General features: G+C 39.1%; 1 protein-coding gene across 5 annotated transcripts in view; it reads left to right on the forward strand.

Annotated features, from left to right (window-relative positions):
• Nucleotides 1-19518, forward strand: part of MAP3K2 (mitogen-activated protein kinase kinase kinase 2) — a 75001-nt gene that overhangs the window by 14916 nt on the left and 40567 nt on the right. For 3 of the 5 annotated variants that reach the window (XR_006740421.1, XM_036420286.2, XM_036420285.2), the window contains exons 2-5: nucleotides 9572-9640; nucleotides 13532-13650; nucleotides 14753-14793; nucleotides 16649-16748. Coding sequence is in view for 3 of the 5 variants with exons in the window: in XM_036420286.2 (XP_036276179.1) it covers nucleotides 9634-9640; nucleotides 13532-13650; nucleotides 14753-14793; nucleotides 16649-16748 (267 nt within the window). In the remaining 2 variants the exon portion in view is untranslated. Of the gene's footprint in view, nucleotides 1-2077; nucleotides 2207-9571; nucleotides 9641-13531; nucleotides 13651-14752; nucleotides 14794-16648; nucleotides 16749-19518 lie in introns of those variants that run through there. The other 2 variants (XM_045575123.1, XM_036420288.2) reach the window with 2 other exon arrangements.

Genomic DNA, 19518 nt, shown 5'->3' on the forward strand with positions numbered 1-19518 from the left:
TTTAGAACTTTTTACCCCAAAGCAGCAAAAGACATTTTTTCCCAAGGGCACATGGAACATTTTTCAGGATTGACTATAATAGGCTACAAGACAAGTCTCAATAAATTTCAGAAGATTGAAATCATATCTAACATATTCTCTGACCACAATGGTATAAAATTAGAAATCAATTAGCAGGCGTCTTCAGACTACGGCCCGCGGGCCACATGCGGCCCGCAGAGGAGTCTTATCCGGCCCGCCAGGTTTTTTGGACAGTGAGCGCAGCCGAGGTGTTACAGTAGGAATTAGTAGTTCATATAGTCCGGCCCTCCAGCTCTCTGAGGGACCGTGATCTGGCCCCCACTTTAAAAAGTTTGAGGACCCCTGATACAGCTATCACCACTATAACAAAAAACAATGGGAAAATGCACAAATACATGGAGGGAAAATAATAGGCTAGTAAACAATGAATGAGTTGACAGTGTGATCAAGGAAGAAATCAAAGGATACTTCAATACAAATGAAAATGAGAACACAATGACCCAAAATCTATGAGATACAGCTAAAGTAGTCCTGGGAGAGAAATTCATAGCAATAGAAGCCTACTTCAAGAAACAAGAAAAATCTTAAGCTATCTAATCTTACACCCATAGGGATAAAGGAAGTAACAAAGTATGATGTTGATTCTGTGCTCTCAGATGAGTGGAATGCTGACAATAATTGAATAGGTACTGGTAGTGAGTTTTAAAGTATGATATACATGTGTAGCCATTACTAGTTTTACCCACAGACAGTTGACAAAAAAGTTAAAATAGTGTGTGGATAAGACCTTTTAGGTACAGATATGATTTACCTTTGCTTAGTTTTTCCCCCTATTGATTTGTTAAACACTTAGTGTTGTAACTTTTTCATGTTTTGCCAATTTAAAAAAATATATTATTGATTTCAGAGAGGAAGAGTGAGAGAGAGAAGCATCAATGATGAGAGAGAATCAATGATCAGCTGCCTCCTGCACGTCCCCTACTGGGAATTGAGCCCACAATCCAGGCATGTGCCCTTGACCAGAATCAAACCTGGGATCCTTCAGTCTGCAGGCCTATGCTCTGTCCACTATGCCAAATCAGCTAGGGCTCTTTAATATTATTTGACACCCTATATAATAAAAGCCTAATATGCTAAGTGTCTGACGGCTTATTAGACCAGTTGCTGTGATATGCACTGACCACCATTGGGCAGACGCTCTACCCGTAGGTTAGCTTGCTGCTGGGGTCTGGCCGATGGGGACTGGGCGATGTGGGCCAGACACACCCTGGAGCCCTCTCCAGGTCCCTCCCTGGCCCAGATCATGTACCAGTGGGGTCCCTCAGCCTGGCCTCTCACAATCTGGGATCACTTGGAGGATGTCAGAGAACTGGTTTTGACCTGATTCCCACTGACCAGGCCGAGGGACCCCATCAGTGCACAAATCCGTACACTGGGCCTCTAGTTTCAAAATAATTTTACAACTAAAAAGAAATTTAAGCAGTTGTAATGTTGAAGTTTTTACTTTTGTTGTTGTTAATCCTCACCAGAGGATATTTTTCATTGATTTTTAAGGAGAGTGGAAGGGAGGGGAAAAGAGAGAGAGAAACACTGATGAGAGAGCAATACATTGATTGGTTACCTCCCCCATGCACCACAACCGAGGCCAGAGATCAAGCCTGTAACCAAAGTATGTGTCCTTGACTGGAATCGAACCCGTTACCCTTCAAACTATGGACTGAAGCTCTATCTATTGAGGCAAACTGGCTAAGGCGAATTTTTACTTTTTAGCTCTTATAAACCATGCCACATCCAATGTTAGTGCACACATTTTCATGTGTGTTATATAGTTTCAGTTCTCTTTGGTATTTACCTAGCAGTGGAAATATTGATTCAGGTGCTACCAGTTTCTCCACATTTTCACCAGCATTTCTCACTGTCATTTTGATTATAGCCATCCTAGTGTTTGTGAAGTGGTATATTATTGTGTTTTAATTTGCATTCCCCTAATGACTGATGGAATTAAGCACCTTATCAAGTGCTAATTGGCCATTTTTATTTTATATTTTTATTACAGAACCAAGAGCATTTCTGACCTGGCAGAGCTGAGATCACAGAAAAGAAGGCCAAAGCTGTGGAACCTTGTTGTTAGGTCAGATTTCTGACCCTGAAGGATGGGAACTACAGATTGAGCTGACCTGGACAGGTAGGGAAGACCGAGTGTAAGCTCTGGAACGAGGGAGGGCGGACAGTAGAAACCATCTGCAGAGGCAGCGCAGGACTGGGCTTCTAACTCCACCACGCCTTGCGCTTCCCGACTTCGCTAGTTGCCGGCCTTGCTTGGACAGGTTACAGAGAACTGGGAGCTCCCTGCAGCACAGAAGGCTTGCCTGACCCTTAGCCTGGATTCTCCCTGAAGTCCCTAACGGCGGCCCTGTGCTGAGTCTTTGCTCAAATAAAGCAATGCTTCCAAACCAAAGAATGGATACTTTCCAAAACCTTGCCCACCCGTTTCTAGCAATTGTCAACCCCTCCTCCCCACCTATCATGTCCCCCTTTTTATATCATTGTCCTTTTCTTTGCTCCCCAGATGCTGTCCTTTTAAAAACTCAGCTGCACTGGCCATTTGTATATCTTCTTTGGAGCAATGTCTATTGAAAGCTTTGCCCATTTTGTAATTGACATTGTTATATTGTTGAGTAGTAATAGTTCTTTGTGTATTCTATATACTAGACCCTTGTCAGATGTATGATTTGCAAATACTTTTCTCATTCTGTAGGTCGTCTTTTTACTCTTTTTGTTTAATTGTGATGAAGTCTGGTTTATTTTTTTCATTTGTGTGTCAACTGATGATCATTGGGGCCAATTCAGTGCTAACAGAAATCCTTAATTTGGGGTGTGGTGATGAAGGAGAGTTTATTCATTACGAACAATTCAATTGTGATACAGAGCAGCCATGAGAAGAGTCCAGTTGTGCGACAGTTCAGTTAGGAGTCAGCATTGCTGTGGAACAGCAGGGTTGTGATGCAGCCTCTGTGGCTAGGCCCTCTGTGGGTAGACAGCTCTAGTCTGTTCTGTCCTGCTCAGGTCTGCTTCTCAGTGCTCTGGAGAGATGTCTTTGGCGCTTCTGTTCTGTCTCCAGCCTGGGAAGCAATCTTTAGTAGTCTGGAAAAAGGAAAGTGCACTCCTAGAGCCGGGGGAGCTGACTTAATAGACAGAAGTCCCCGCTCCTGGTCCCTCTTGCAGGTCACAGCACTAGATCCTCACCAAATCCCCATAGTTTACTGGTCCAAATAGAACTGTCCTAATTAGTCAGAGTGGAGCTGCTCCAATTAGTCAGTGGAGATGCTGATGCTGTGGGAATGTTGATGAGCAGCTCTAATTGGATGAGGAAAGCCTCAGTCCTATTGGTTGAAATACAATTCCAGGAACTCCTTTATAAGGGCTGGCTCAGGTGGCAGAAAAGTTGGCTGTGCTTTTGATGTTACTTTTAAGAAATTATTGCCTATATTCATAGCTTTGCCTTTTCCAAAATGTAATAGAGTGGAATCATATCGTAGCCATTTCACAGTCACTTCTGTCACAGCAGGGAGCATGTAAGGTTTCTCCATGTCTTCTCACAGCCTGATGGCCCACTCCTTTTTGGCACTAAATAGTCAATGTCTGGGTGTGCCATATTTGTTCGTCCATTCTCACATTGAAGGTCATCTTGGTTGCTTCCAAATTTTTGCAATTATGAATAAAACTGCTGTAAACAAAAAGAAATTATTGCCTAATCCAAGGTCATGAAGAGTTACACCTCTGTTCCCTTATAAGAGTTTTTTTAATTTAGCATTTCTATTTAGGTCTTTGATCCATTTTGAATTAATTTTCACATATTGTGTGAGGTCCAGGTCCAACTAAATGTTTTGGTATGTGAATATCTACTTGTCCAGCACCATTGAAGACTTATTTCTCCATTGTCTTGGCATCCTTATGAAAAATCATTTGACCATAGATGTTGGGGTTTAGTTTTGGACTCTCAAGCCTGTTTCACTGGTCTCTATCTTTCTGTCAGTACCCACACTGTTTTGATTGCTATGGCTTTAAGTTTTGAAATTAGGAAGTGTGAATCTTCCAACTTTTCCCCCCTCCTAAATACTGGATTGAGCCCACAGCCCAGGCATGTGCCCTTGACTGAAATCGAACCCAGGCCCTTCATTCTGTTTGTCGACGCTCTATCCACTGAGCCAAACGAGCTAGGGCTCAAAATAATTTTTATACTATATTCTTTTTTATTTTAAATCCTCACTCAAGGATATATTGATTGATTGATTGATTGATTGGAAGAGAGGGAGGGGGGTATCAATGTGAGAGGGAAACATCAATCTGTTGCCTCCTGTACTTGCCCCAATCCAGAGATCGAACCCGCAACCTCTTAGTGTACAGGACAGTACTCCAACCAGCTGAGCCACCCAGCTATATACACTGTATCCTATGTTGTCTGCTCTTAGTATACCCACTCAGATATCTTTTGGTACTATTTGCATGGTATATCTTTCCTTTTTTTTCCTTTTTCTTTTAACCTATTTTGCCTTTGAATCTAAAGTATTTATGTGATATAGAGCATATAGTTGGACCTTACTTTTTAAAAATCTGTTCTGCTCATGTCTGCCTTTTAACTGGTTTGTTCATTCATGTATATTCAATGCAATTACACATAAGGTAGGATTACATCTGCCATTTTATATTTGTGTTTTATGTGTATCATGTCTCTTTTTGTTCCTTGTTTCTTTATTGCTATCTTCTTTTGTGTTAGATCTTTTAAAATATATTTTTATTGATTTCAGAGAGGAAGAGAATGATAGAAACATCAATTATGAGAGAGAATCATTGATTGGCTGCCTCCTGCACATCCCCTACTGGGATTTGAGCCCACAACTCAGCTTGTGCCCTGACTGGAATCATGTGCTCCGATTTAGAATGGGATGGTGATCTCCTGGTCAATGCCCAACCACTGAGCCACGCCTCCTGGGTTAGATATTTTTAGTGTGCTATTTTAATTCTCTTGTTTCTTTACTATTTTTTAAATTTGTTCTTTAATGGTTGAACCTTGGAATTAAAATTAACATCTCTATTAAAACAGTGTAGTTTGAGTTAATATAAACTTAATTGCAATGGGATCCAAATATATTTCTTTAAGAAAACTTGATCTTTTCTCTTTTCTTTGTGTTGCTGTTGTACAAATTCCATCTTTATATATTGTATATCGAACAGCACACTTACAATGATTGCTTTATGCCATTTCTTTAAACTCGTGTATGTATTAGTTTCCTGTTGCTGCTGGTGTAGGAAGGAGTTACATAGCAGGGTTCACTGCTTGTCGTTAGAAAGAACTGCTTATGCCAACCCATGGCTGACAGCTGAGAACTTGGATTTCCGAAGGGTTCCCACCTGCCTAAACTAGTAAGAATGGCATACTAGGCCCAAGTTTCTTACAAACAATATAGTTTATGCTGAACACCTGCTTTTATTCTGGGAATCTGAAATTTTGGTATGTACTAGGTAGATCATGTGTCTGTGTGGTCAGCCTCTAACATTGTTGAATCCTGTGAATCCCTCCAGCAATTTATTGAAACTGGGGTGGCCTTTTAAAAAAATCTTTATTGTTGCCAAAACCTGTTTGGCTCAGTGGATAGAGTGTCAGCCTGCAAACTGAAAGGTCCCGGGTTCGATTCCGGTCAAGGGCATGTCCCTTGGTTGCGGGCACATCCCCAGTGGGGGGCGTGCAGGAGGCAGCTGATCAATGTCTCTCTCTCGTCAATGTTTCTAACTCTCTATCCCTCTCTCTTCCTTATATTTTAGTGATTTTTTACTGAGAGGAAGAGAGAGGGATAGAGAGTTAGAAACCACCACAGGCCCTCACCGCTCCACTGTCTGTGTCCATGGGTTATACATATATGCATACAAGGTCTTTGGTTGATTGCCCTCCATCCAACCTCCCTCCCCCTCCTTCTCTCTGATATTCCGCACTCTGTTCCATGCTTCCATGTCCCTGGATCCACTCCGTTCATCAGTTTATTTTGTTACTTAGATTCCACATATGAGTGAGATCATGTGATACTTGTCTTTCTCTGACTGACTGACTTCACTCAGCATGATATTCTTTAGGGTCACTCCATGCTGTCTCACAGGGTAAGCGATCCTTCTTTTTTACTGCTGCATAGTATTTCGTGGTGTGAATGTACCACAGCTTCTTTGTTCACTCTTCTACTGATGGGCACTTGGCTGTTTCCAGATCTTAGCTATTTTAAGTTGTGCTGCTATGAACATAGGGCTGCATACATTCTTTCTGATTGGTGCTTTGGGTTTCTTAATGATATATTCTGAGAAGTGGGATCACTAGCAGTTCCATATTTAATTTTTTGAGGAAACTCCATACTGTTTTCCATAGTGGCTGCACCAGTCTGCATTCCTACCGGCAGTGCACGAGGGTTCCCTTTCCTCCACATCCTCTCCAGCACTTATCATTTGTTGATTTGTTGATGGTAGGAAACGGGGGTGGTCTTAAATAGTTCCTACATACTGCTATAGCAGAATCCCACAAATTTGGTGGCTTAAAACAACTTCAGTTTATTATCTTACAGTGTTGGAAGTAAGAAATCTGAAATTAGTTTCTCTGGGCTAAAATCAAAATGTCAGCATTGCTGTGTTCCTTCTGAAGGTTCTAGAGGAGAATCCATTTTCTTGCCTTTTCCACTTTCTAGAAGCTTCCTGCATCCATACACTCCGTGGAATTGCTACCCCCTTCCATGTGCAAAGCTAACATGCCTTTCTGGTGCAGCGTCCCTGACACTTCGTCCTCGCTTGTTCTGTCCTTACATAGGGACCACTGTGACTGAGTGGAGTCCAGCCCATAATCCAGGGTAATCTTCCCATTAAAGTTTCTTAATTTATTATGTCTTAAAAGTCCCTTTTGTCATGTAAAGTGATTATATGCAAAGATTCTAGGAATTAATGCTTGGAAATCTTTGGGGTGGATCAGTTTTGTACTTACCACAGTCCGGAGAAATGAAGAGTTAGAAACAAAGGTATGCTGATTTTGCCTTTTATCTTTATTTATATAATTATCCTTACTGGTGTTCTTTTTGCCTGTGGATTGGATTAGCTGCCTAGTGTCCTTCATTACAATCTGAAGGACTTCTTTATATTTCTTGTAAGGGAAGTCTGGTTGTAATGAATTCTCTGTGCTTGTTTATCTTGGAATGTCTTCATATTGGCTTCAGTTTTGCAGGGTGGTTTTGCAGTATATAGAATTCTTGTTTCACAGTCTTTTTCTTTAGCACTTCAAATGTCATTCTCTTGCCTTCTGGTCTCCAAGGTTACCAGTGAGAAATCAGTTGAGTATCTCTTGTATATGCTGCGTTTCTTCTCTGTTGCTGCTCTTAAGATTCTTTGTCTTTCAACAGTTTGATTATGACATTTCTAGGTGTGAATCACTTTGATTTTTTCCCCCTACTTGGAATTTGTTGAGTTTTGGGGTTATACACATTGCTTTTCATCAAATATGGGGGTTTTCGCTATTATTTCTTAAGATATTATATCTGCCCCCTTCTTTTTCTCCTCTCTTTCTGGGATTCCTATTATGCAATTTGTTGGCATGCTTGATGGTTTCAGTTATTGTACTTTCCAACTTCAAAATTTTGGTCTGGTTCCTCTTGTATAATTTTTGTTTCTTTGTTGATATTCTGTTTGATGAGAAATCAATCTCAGACATTCTTAGCTCCTTAGAAATGGCTTCCTTAGTTCTTTGAACATATTTAAAATAGATGATTTAATGTCTTTGTTAGTCTGACTCTAACTTAGGTTTCCTAAGGGTCATTTTCTGTTGATTTCTTTTTTTCCTGTATACGGAACCATGCTGTCCTTATATGTCTCATGACTTTTTCATGAACACTGATTATTTAAAATATTGTAGTGTACCACCTCTGGAAATCAGATCCTCTTTCCTCTCAGTTTTTTTGTTTGCTTATTTTTATTTATGCATTTAGTAACTTTTAGGAACTAATTTTTACAAAAATACTTGTATTGATTTCAGAGAGGAAGGGAGAGGAAGAGAAAGATAGAAACATCAAAGATGAGAGAGAATTATTGATCGGTTGCCTCCTGCACACCCCCTACTGGGGATCGAGCGCACAACCTGGGCCTGTCCCTGACTAGGAAGTGAACCACGACCTCCTGGTTCATACGTTGACACTCAAACACTGAGCCACACCGCTGGGCAAGAACTAATTTTTTAAAGTCCATATTCTTTGTTGCGTGTGGTGACTGAAGACTGCTCAGTTAGTTCCTTAGAAGCCTGGAACCAGTAAGTTTTCCAGCCTTTCTGAGAAGCTCTCTGTTGTGTGTATTGAAGCTGGCCTTCAGCATTCTCTACAAGTCCACTTTGGTCAGAGGCCTTTCTTCAGCACGCAGCAGCCTTGGGCGTTGGTGTGACTTCTAGACTCTTAGGAACCTGTTGGAGCTTCTCAAAGCTTTCTGAAATGGACAATTTGTTCCTCCGCTTTTCTTTTAAAGAACTTTTTTTTCTTATCTTTTGGTTTGCCCACAACTGTTTTCCCCTTTCTCAGACAGTTAAAATAATGCATTAATTACCTAATTGATTTTAACAAGCACCTAAGCTTTTGCATTGGAAGCTCTCTGAGTCAGGTTAAACAAGGACAGCCTTTCAAGTGGTGCTCACCATCCAACCACTAGAAGTCAACGATGACAGTTGTGGGAGAACGGACTTTGAAAGCATCCCAGCCCAGTCTGTCCTCTCCTGTGGCTTACCGCTGCCGTGGGCTGTTGGTTTACCTTGCTTCTGTGGCCTGGGAAGAGAGAGGTCAGAACACAGGTGGTCTCTCGCACACAGGCTCCTGTGCTCAGAGAAAGAGAGAACGAGAGACATTGATTTGTTGTTCCACTTATTTATGTATTCACTGGTTGTTTCTAGTATGTGTCCTGACCAGGGACCAAACCCTCAACCTTGGTGCATTGGAACGATGCTCCAGCATGCTGAGCTACCCAGCCAGCTCGGTCTCTCTCTTTTTATTGAGATACTTAAATGCCTTCTAGATTGCTTCAAGCCTTTGGTTAATTTCAGAGTTCTGAAAAAGTTGATCTTGACAATGTTTTCTTTTATGCAAGAGAGAATTTCTGTAGGTCTTTACTGTGTTTGTTGATGGCCTCACTTTGGTTCTCTTTTGTCTCTAGCATGACCCTTCTTACTCATCTTCATACCTGCCATTGCCCTGTAGGAATCTGAGTTTATTAGATAATCTCTTTAAGATAATTTTTGACTCTAAAAAATTCTGGTTTTGGTTTTTAGCTTAGAAAGCTAGGAGTCTGAAAAACACTGAGTTAATTTTAAAAAAATAATCATATTTTTGTTCATTCTCACTAATTGAGTATCTGGGAAAAATAAAGGACCTAAATGTATAAAGTGTTAATATTGTATGTTTCTTGTTAGTGGTTTTTATACTGATATTTTTGTGTATGTGTGTCTGCCTCTTCTGTTTCTTATTATTAATGTTTGTTTTTACCCCCTAAAGCAATAAAGAATGCTGATGGGAGAGCCGTGTCCCTAATTTTCAGATTGTTGAGCTGGTTGCCATGATGGGTAAGTTCAAACTAAAAGATTTTTTTTTTCTTTTTTTTTTCTTTTTTCTTTTTTTGTCTATAATTGAAAGCTAAAATAGGGGAGAATTTTTTTCTGCATGCATGATAAACTTGAAATCACTATGGCAAGCAACATGGAGGTTTCTCTTTGTAACCATGAGTGCAATGCCATCACGTGGTCCAAATTCTTCAGTTTTGTCAGCTTTAAATTGAATATCCTTTTACTGAACTCCTATTAACTTTTCATTTTGGTTGCTCATACTTGCAATCTGGGCTGTGTGTTAACCAAATTGATTTCTACCTTCTCAAATAATACTGTACTATATAAAACAACAAAATAAAGAACAGCCATTGCTTAAGAACATATACCAAAGTAATCATAGAAAAACATGAATATTTTAAAGCATGATTCAAAGATTTTTGAATTTTTTATTGAGGATATTCTCCTATAATTATTTTAAGTATAATGAATAAGCATATGAGAGATCTAATTAAACATGTCTAATAAAGTATTTTACTTGAAATGATTTTCCAAATATATTCCAGTCTTGTGCTCAGCTAAATATCCTTTCAGCATGTGTCAGAAACCCACTACTTCATCTGTGTAACTGTTGGTCAGACCATGGGGCCCTCTGGGCATCCTTATTACCTGTTGATCAACTCATGATCTTTATGACATTTACCACCAGTTTATCTGCCTAGTACCTATGACCACCACAGAGGTTCTTGAGTAAAACAAGTCTAAGAATTGTTAGAAAAGTGTTCTTGGTGTATTTCTGCTCACACTTTGCTTGATCTTTTGTGGATTTGTTAGCTTACATCTTGTCAGCTTCCTCAAAGTAAGTTGCCTATTGGGTATTTACTAGTATCTACCATGTGATTCTTCTTCAAGCCAGAAAAAGCAGGAACTCAATTAAGTTACTCTTTATTAGTAAGTCATCTCTCTAAGAAGTTACTTACATTTATTTTTATACATGTATGATAAAAAACAAAACAAGGAAATTAGTGTATCTAAATGTGGTAAGAGATTTAAGCCACTTGTTTATTTTGGTATTATGATATGAAACATGTAAAAATACCTAAGTTCAGTTGTTTAAGTTTTTTCTAATGAAGAAAGTAATTAAAACATAGATTTGTTTAAATATTAGAATTCCCCTTACCCAGTACAGAATTACAGATCTTACCTCAAGAAGGTTATGTCATATAATTTTATTTCGGTTGAGATCATTCTCAGCTAATTTTTTTCTAAGGAAAGATTTATTTATTTATTTATTTTAAAAAAATATATATTTTTTATTGATATTTTACAGAGAGGAGGAAGGGAGAGAGATAGAGAGCTAGAAATGTCGATGAGAGAGAAACATCGGCCAGCTGCCTCTTGCACACCCCCTATCGGAGATGTGCCCGCAACCGATGTACATGCCCTTGACCAGAATCAAACCTGGGACCTTTCAGTCCGCAGACCAATGCTCTACCACTGAGCAAACCAGTTTCGGCAAGATTTATTTTTTTTTAATAAATGACATAGTATGGCTTGGACCCATGGACAGTATGCCTATTGTGATTATAATATGTCCATGGACTCAGTTACTCTTGGGCTAAGCTAACATTTGGATGAAATTTTATTTTTCGAAGGTTACTTATAAAATTTTCTCTAAACCTGGAATCCTACCTAATAAAAGGGTAATATTCAAATTAACCGTAACTTCGCTACACCCATCAGCCACCAGCTCATCAGAGCAAGTATGCAAGTAAACCGCAACCAAGAAGGCTGCGGCCACAGAGCCCAAGAGAGAGGCTTGGGTTTCCCTGGCATTAGAGGAAGCCAAGTTTCTGCAGCCCTGGCCACCCTAAGCGTACACTCCAGGCTACAAAGTTTCAATTACAGAAGGTAAACAAATCCAAACAGAAATGTTGGCAGCCACAGAGCAAGCAGGAGGCTTTGCTTCGCTCTGGGCTACAAAGTTTCAATTGTAGAAGGTAAATAAATTCCAAATGCCAGGGCCTCCACTTGGATCACCAGGGGCATGGCTGGCCTGCAAACCACCACAGGCCCTTAGCCCAGGTCACCCCACACCCCAAGGGAACCCCCACCCTGATCCAGGACACTCTTCAGGGCAAATCAGCTGGCCCCCACCCATGTACCAGGCCTCTATCCTATCTAATAAAAGAGTAATATGCATATTGACCATCACTCCAACACACAAGATGGCTGCCCTCATGTGGTCAAGGATTCTGCCCCCATGTGGACACAAGATGGCCACCACAAGATGGCTAGCAGGGCAGGGCAGTTGAGAGGGACCAGGTCTGCAGGGGAGGACAGTTGGAGGTGATCAACCCTGCAGGGGAGGACAGTTAGGGGTGACCAGGCTGGCAGGCAGAAGCGGTTAGGGGCAATCAGGAAGGCAGACAGGTGAGCAGTTGGGAGCCAGCAGTCCTGGATTGTGAGAGAGATGTCCAGCTCGAACATCCCCGGATAGGTCCCAGATCGGAGAGGGTGCAGACTGGGCTGAGGGACCCCCACCCCCATCCCGTGCATGAATTTCATGCATCAGGCCTCTAGTTATTAATAACACCTTGGAGCTATTATTTTCATTTTGATGTGCAAATATTTTCACTACAAAATAATATGTTGAGTGTTATAAAAATTAATACACTGGAGAAATCAAGTATTTGTGTGTTTGAAAGACGATAAAGCCATTGAATTGCCACATCCATTTAAATGATTTTCATTACAAGATAAAGCATGTTTTAATTATTACTATTTTGGAACATATCAATAAATTATTACTCACCAAAATGGTTACTTTTTAAAAAATATATTTGTATTGATTCCAGAAAGAAAGGGAGAGGAGGGAGAGATAGAAACATCAATGATGAGAAAGAATTATAGATTGGCTGCCTCTTGAGCACTCCCTAATAGTGATTGAGCCCGAAACCCAGGCATGTGCCCTGACCAGGAATTCATTTGTGACCTCCTGAGCCACACTGGCTGGGTCAAAATGGTTACATTTTAAAATGTAAGCTGTAAAGTCTCTGAATTCCTTTTTTTTTTTTTTTAACCGATTGTTGATTATTATTAGTGGAATTGATTTACTAGTGAAAATTAATTACGTTGTCCCTGAAGTTTTCCAGAGAGTATATAATTGGCATTACTAGGAGGGTCATGCTCATAGTCATATGAATAAATCTTTGATCTGTCTGGAAAAAAATTAAAAATTTATAGTTTATGATTCTTTCACTCAGTTTTATAGGTTTAGTGTTTTTTCCCTTAGGAATGGATTTTTCTTGTATTGTTACCTTTTGAATTGTTCCTGGCTGAGATCATTAAAGAATCTTTAAATGTTTGTAGTCTTATTGATCCATATGGAGAAGTTCAAGAAAACACTTCATAAAATCAGTAGGCAAAGCTTTTATTGTTTCTGACTTGAAGTCTGATGAAAGAGAAAAACTCTAAAAGGAATTCTGTACCTTGAACATAAATGCTAAGTAATGATGGTATTTATAGAAAGTTATTCCCCCTCACTTGTTTTAAGAGTTTAGATGTGCTGTTTTATTTAGGTGTCATAGAAAAGAACTTGTCATAACAGGGCTGTTCCGACCTATATTCTAGGGTGTACATCATTGGAAGAAGCAGAATGACTTTATTTTGCCTGTTAAAGTCTCCTGTGTGAACACTCAGTATGATGCTAGTGCTTGTGTCCAGTGCTATTTTAACATTGATGGCCTTCAGTTTTCTAACAAAAATTTTATTTCACCAAAATAACAAGCATAAGCATTGAAAATGTTCTAGATTTTTGCATTAAATTTTATTATAAGTTTTGTGTTTAATGTCAATAGTAAATACATATTGAAATTATAAGTCTGAGTGTGTTATTTTGAAAATACCTAGATGATCAGCAAGCTTTGAACTCAATCATGCAAGATTTGGCTGTTCTTCATAAGGCCAGTCGACCAGCATTATCCTTACAAGAAACCAGAAAAACAAAATCTTTATCACCAAAAAAACAGGTATTTGTTTCAGTAATATTTTAATAAATTTACGAATTCTTTTTTCTTGAATATCTTAATCTTATAGAGGTTTTGCTTAAAGTATTTAACTTTTATACTTTCAAATCAAATATTTTGTTAAACATTTTTTATAAGTATGTTTTTAAAAATGGTAGAATTACATTTAATACGGTAAATGCTCTCTGAAGTTGTTTCATCTATTCTTAAAGCACTTAAGCAATTTTTTAAATTTAAAGTCACCTATCCTGTATATTTACAAATGAGGATAATTTTGATTCTTAGTTAATCCTCAACAGAGGATATTTTTTTCATTGCTTTTCAGAGAGTAGAAGAGAGGGAGGGAGGAATGAAAAGGGAGAAGAAGAGAGAGAGGGAAGAGAGAGAGAGAGGGATGAAAGACACATCCCCGGTTGCCTTTCGAATGCTCCCTGACCAGGGGTTGGGGATTGAACCCACAACCCAGCTATGTGCCCTTGACTAGGAATCGAATCTGAAACCCTTCGATGCTGGGGCCAAGGCTCTAACCATTTAGCAACACCAGCCAGGACCATTTTGATTCTTATAGATAAAATTTGTTTGGGATGTTGCCCTAAAAAGTAGAAATACAGTATGCTAAATTTCCCTCTAACAGGATTAGCAAATGTTTCATGCCCATGATGCCATCATTAACAGATCCTGTTGATCTTTCCTCTTGACCCCAAATTCTGCAACATAATTCTCAATCTGGCTCTTTGGCAGACCCTATCAATTTATTGGAGTTGATACTGAAATGAAACCTTCCCCATCAGCTCTGTGATTTTTTTAATTATCATCATTATCATCATTATTATTATTGATTTTTAGAGAGTAGAGGAAGGGAGTGGGATAGAGAGATAGAAACATTTATGAAAGAGGAACATCATCCTGGGGATTGAGCCTTCAAACGAGGTACATGTCCTTGACCAGAATTGAACCTGTGGCCCTTTAGTCGACAGGCCGACACTCTATCCACTGAGCCGAGAGGGGTCCACTGGGCTAGGACCCCTCTGCTCTGTTTTAAATGCGTGACTAAGAAGAAAAAAGAAATTTTGATTTCTGAAAATGATTTATCATTTCTTTACAGAATGATGTTCGAGTCAAATTTGAACATAGAGGAGAAAAAAGGTAAGGAAAGAAACATTACATTTCAGATTATCAATTTAATTAAATGCGTGTTCTAGTTAAAGCCATTGGAGGTTCTTCTATATTTTAAGGAAGGCTCTTGGCTTATAAATTGAGAATGGGATAGTCCTTGGTAACGTGTAACATGTATTTAAACTTAAGATAGAAACTGTCAAAATTCAGGCTAAATATTAGAAAGATAAATGTTTTTACTTTGCAATATTAGGAAGTAAATAAGATCATTACATAATGCAATCTTTGAATATTGCCATTTTCTTTTATTTTTACTAATCATATTTGCTCCTTATAAATCTCCTTATATTATACTCTACAGAATTATGTATGTGGACTTAACATTCACAATTTTTTTTTAAATATTTTTTTTAATTTATTTCAGAGAGAAAGAGAGAGAGAAACATCAGTGATGAGAAAATACCATTGATCGCCTGCCTCCTGCACACCTCACACTGGGGATAAGCCCACAACCCGATCATGTGCCCTGACTGGGAATTGAACCATGACCTTTTGGTTCATAGGTTGACACTCAACCACTGAGCCACACTGGCTGGGCAACATCCACAACATGTACTTAATTAGTAACACCGAGGGAAATGAGTTGGAATGGTGGCTGTGAATTATTTAGGAGAGGGAAGTCTAGTCTTCTGGGTCTGTGTCTCCATACAGTAGTAGAGGTGGGTGGTGATGGTTAACCTCAGAATTATTAACAAGACTATTTACAGTTGGAGAGTATCGATTCCATGTTTGTTATTTGTGCCTCATTAATTTAATGAAAGATCTATCCATTTTAAGGACTTTAAAGGAAGATTGTTGTTGTTTTTTTTCATATATTTTATTGATTTTTTACAGAGAGGAAGAGAGAGGGATAGAGAACTAGAAACATCGATGAGAGAGAAACATCCATCAGCTGCCTCTTGCACACCCCCTACTGGGGATGTGCCTGCAACCAATGTACATGCTCTTGACCGGAATCGAACCCGGGACCTTTCAGTCCGCAGGCCAATGCTCTATCTACTGAGCCACACCGGTTTTGGCCATTTTAAGGACTTTAAAAAGGCTCATAAATCATATAACCTGAGATGTAAAATGTTTTACACAGATATATGGTTTTTTAAAATGCGGTATGCTAGATATACTATATAAGTCTAGTCTATTCTACTTTTTCTATTTACAATTCTTTTATGAATATTTCGGGTTGTTTTTTTTTTCATTTGTGGAGCACTATTTATTGAGTGTTTACTATCTGCTAGGCCCTGAGGGGACAGTCAGTGGAGCAGGTGGTCCCTCCTTTGCAGAGTTCACAGGCTGGTTGAGTAGTTCCAGGCTTAGGTGCATGTTCCCGGGAGTAGCATAGGTCAATCCGTTGTAACAAAGGAAGAAATACTAGAATTACTTTTTTTAATTCTTTAAAAATATTTATATTTAAATGTTGAGTTCATAAGCATACGGGAAATCAAAATTTGAACCCCTAAAGAATGACTTTATTCTTTTTAACAGTTTTAGTCCATTTCATGATATGGATATGACATAGTTAATTATTTTCTTCAGCAAACATTTTACATTTCCCTTTAATACTCATGTAACAGTTTTAGTGCAAATTACAAACTGCAGAGCTTTGTAAGGATTCCCTTTTTATAATTTGTATTAGAATATAACAGACTCAGCATTTTTGGACTTTGTGTTGAGAATTAGTGCACTTGATAAAAAACAAGCCATTGTGGTGCTCAGGTACAGTGGGTGTTTATATCTTTACTTAATTTTAATTTACCCAAATGATAACTGTTGAGGCATGCCAGCTATTCCTAAGAAAATGAAATGTTTTAAAATTCCGTTCACACAGAATCCTTCAGTTCCCCAGACCAGTTAGACTGGAGCATCTGAGGTCGAAAGCTAAAACTGCCTTCGGACAGCCCATGGAGCTCCATTACACCAATAACGAGGTAATGGGAAGTTTAACTGCAAGTCGTTCTTGTTTTGGAAAGTATTGTATTCATTTCAGAGACTGATTTAGGACTGTTGTTTTTCATTCAGGGACTGATGTTAGAGGAATGATAGAGCACAAATTTGTAAAATTAATTAAAATGGATTTTTCCATTGTCAAAATATTAAAAGGTACTACTGTGAAGATAATTGAATGATAATCTATTAAAGGAAGATATATGTTATTTAAACATTTGCTGCTTATTTATATTTTATTTTTACTCTGTGTGCTTTATTGATAAATTATCTTTTCTCATACTCTATACTTACTAAAGAGACAGTAGAGCTTTGGTGATGAGTTTAGTTAAAACTCACAGGATTGCCGGGACCGGTTTAGCTCAATGGATAGAGCGTCGGCTTGGGGACTGAAGGGACCCGGGTTCGATTCCGGTCAAGGGCATGTACCTTGGTTGCGGGCATGTCCCCAGTAGGGGGTGTGCAGGAGGCAACTGATCGATGACTCTTTCTCATCGATGTTTCTAACTCTCTATCTCTATCCCTTCCTCTCTGTACAAAATCAAAAAAATATATTTAATAAAAAAAAAAAAAAAAAAAAAACTCACAGGATTATTTTCATGGTGGTTAAGACATAATTAGATCATGTTTATATTTTGGAGTCGGTACATGATCTTAAGGGCTTGCTGTGGCCCTGAGGAGCTTTGTGTTCTGGGGGATCCCCCTTTGAAACTGCCGTAAAATCTGGGTTAGATTTGATGATCTCTGAGCTTTCTTTCAGATTCTATGAAGATATCTCAGGATCTTGAGACCTTAAAATTTTCAGGGACAATGTAGTTAACTGGTTAATTTGTACTTTGTTTGTTTACCCCCTCAAAAAATACTTGTTGAATTTGCCAGGCATAATGCTTTGAGTTAGGAATTATAGCCCCTTATGGAATTTATAGACTTACTAGAGGCCAGATGCACAAAGATTCATGCAAGAATAGGCCTTCCTTCCCTTGGCTGCTGGCACTGCCTTCACTCCGGCCCTCAGCCACCTTTCCGCCTTCACTCCTGCCCAGAGCCGCCTTCTGCCTCTCACCTTGTCACATCAATTTGCATATTCCCTCCTTATTGGCTCTGGGTGCCAACTTCTTTTTTCTTTTTCTTTTTTGCAAAGTTATGGTCAATTTGCATATTCTGTCTTTATTAGATAGGATAGTAGTAGAAGCAGACAGTTAATAAACAAACTGTTTAAATACTTTGAAGGGAATGCATAAAATATTGTGATAAAGAATAAAGGTAAGGGCAGTAGGTATTCTATTTAGGTAGTACTAAGGAAGAACTGACTGAGGTACTAATGTTTAATTACTGAAAATTGAAGTAGGAAAAGACTGAAGAACATTCTTTGTAGAGAAAGCAGCCTTTGAGCACTGGGAGGCCCTCACCTGGAAAAGACTGCTGCGCTCCAGGGACAGAAGTCCTAGTGGGATGGAGTGACAGGGGAAATGCTGTGTCTGAGTCCCTATGCCAGGGACTGGACCTCCTTGGATGCCAGGTATCAGATGGAGAAGATAAGAGCAAGCAGTCATAGGTATAGAAGAGACTTTATTGTAGACCCAGTAGCCCTTGCTAATATAGTAGCAAACATGGGAGCCACTGCTAACAAAGTAGCCTGACCAAGCAGCCGCACACTGCTGGTCAGTAACTCATCTTCTCTATAATGAGCCCCGTACGGGCTGCTCAGAAGCAACTTATATACAGCTTAAACTCAAACAAAAGAGGCTTCATGCCAAATAGTAACCATGTTATTTGGGCTACAGATAGGCATGCCTGCACAGTGTATAGCTTTCTGCGTTCCTGCTTTTGCACCTGCTTATAGTAAGTTAGCTTTGAACACCTACACTCAAAGTGGCCTTGAACATCTGGTGTACTCTCGACGGGGTTCCTACAGGAAGCTTAGTAAAAATTAATTTTAGAAAACGTGTGAAACATTCTGCAAATAAAAACATTTGAAAATATGAATGAATTGATTTAAAGCAAAACAGTCTTACCTAACTTGAATCTTTATCTCATGGTATGATTCTAGGGCACATGTGTCAAACACAAGGCCTGCGGGCCAAATCCGTCCCGCCAGGCCTTGCAATGTGGCCCGCACCGCGCTGTCATCACTGCACTCCGCTGTGTTTCCATCACAATGACAGTTTATGACTGTTCAGTAAACCATTCGGCCCGCGATTTAGGCTGGATTTTAGATTTTGGCCCCTTCTCTGATTGAGTTCGACACCTCTATTCTAGGGGAACCCTGATGCATCTTTGTTTTTGTTTGTTCTAAAATTGTTTCATAGAAAATTTTTAGATGTCAAGTACATTAAAACTACAGTATTGTCTTGATCTACAAGGCAAGTAGGTCTATCAAGAAAAATGTTAGTTGGCATTACTTTTTCATAATGTACCTATTTTTGTTCCTAGAATTACTGTTTTTTTTCCTGAGTTCTGCAATTTTGTTTATATATAAATTTTTGTAGGGTCTTCTTGAGGACTGACAACAAGCTGACTGACTGTTGTTTTAGGAATCCTCTTTCATGTTCTAAAAATTGAAAAACTTCCCCATTGATGGAGATACCCTCCCTCCCCCCATGCTTCTGAAGGATTTTTGGGAGTGGTTCTGCCATTATCTCTGGGTGGGATGTAGTAGAGGAGGCATTAGGATGAGATTACATTGTTAAAAATTTTCTTGCAGCCCAGATTCTGTGAGAACCTGTGATTCTGTGAATTAACCATGTCATAAGT

Source organism: Pipistrellus kuhlii, unplaced genomic scaffold (assembly GCF_014108245.1).
Source record: "Pipistrellus kuhlii isolate mPipKuh1 unplaced genomic scaffold, mPipKuh1.p scaffold_m20_p_66, whole genome shotgun sequence".
Taxonomy (NCBI): domain Eukaryota; kingdom Metazoa; phylum Chordata; class Mammalia; order Chiroptera; family Vespertilionidae; genus Pipistrellus; species Pipistrellus kuhlii.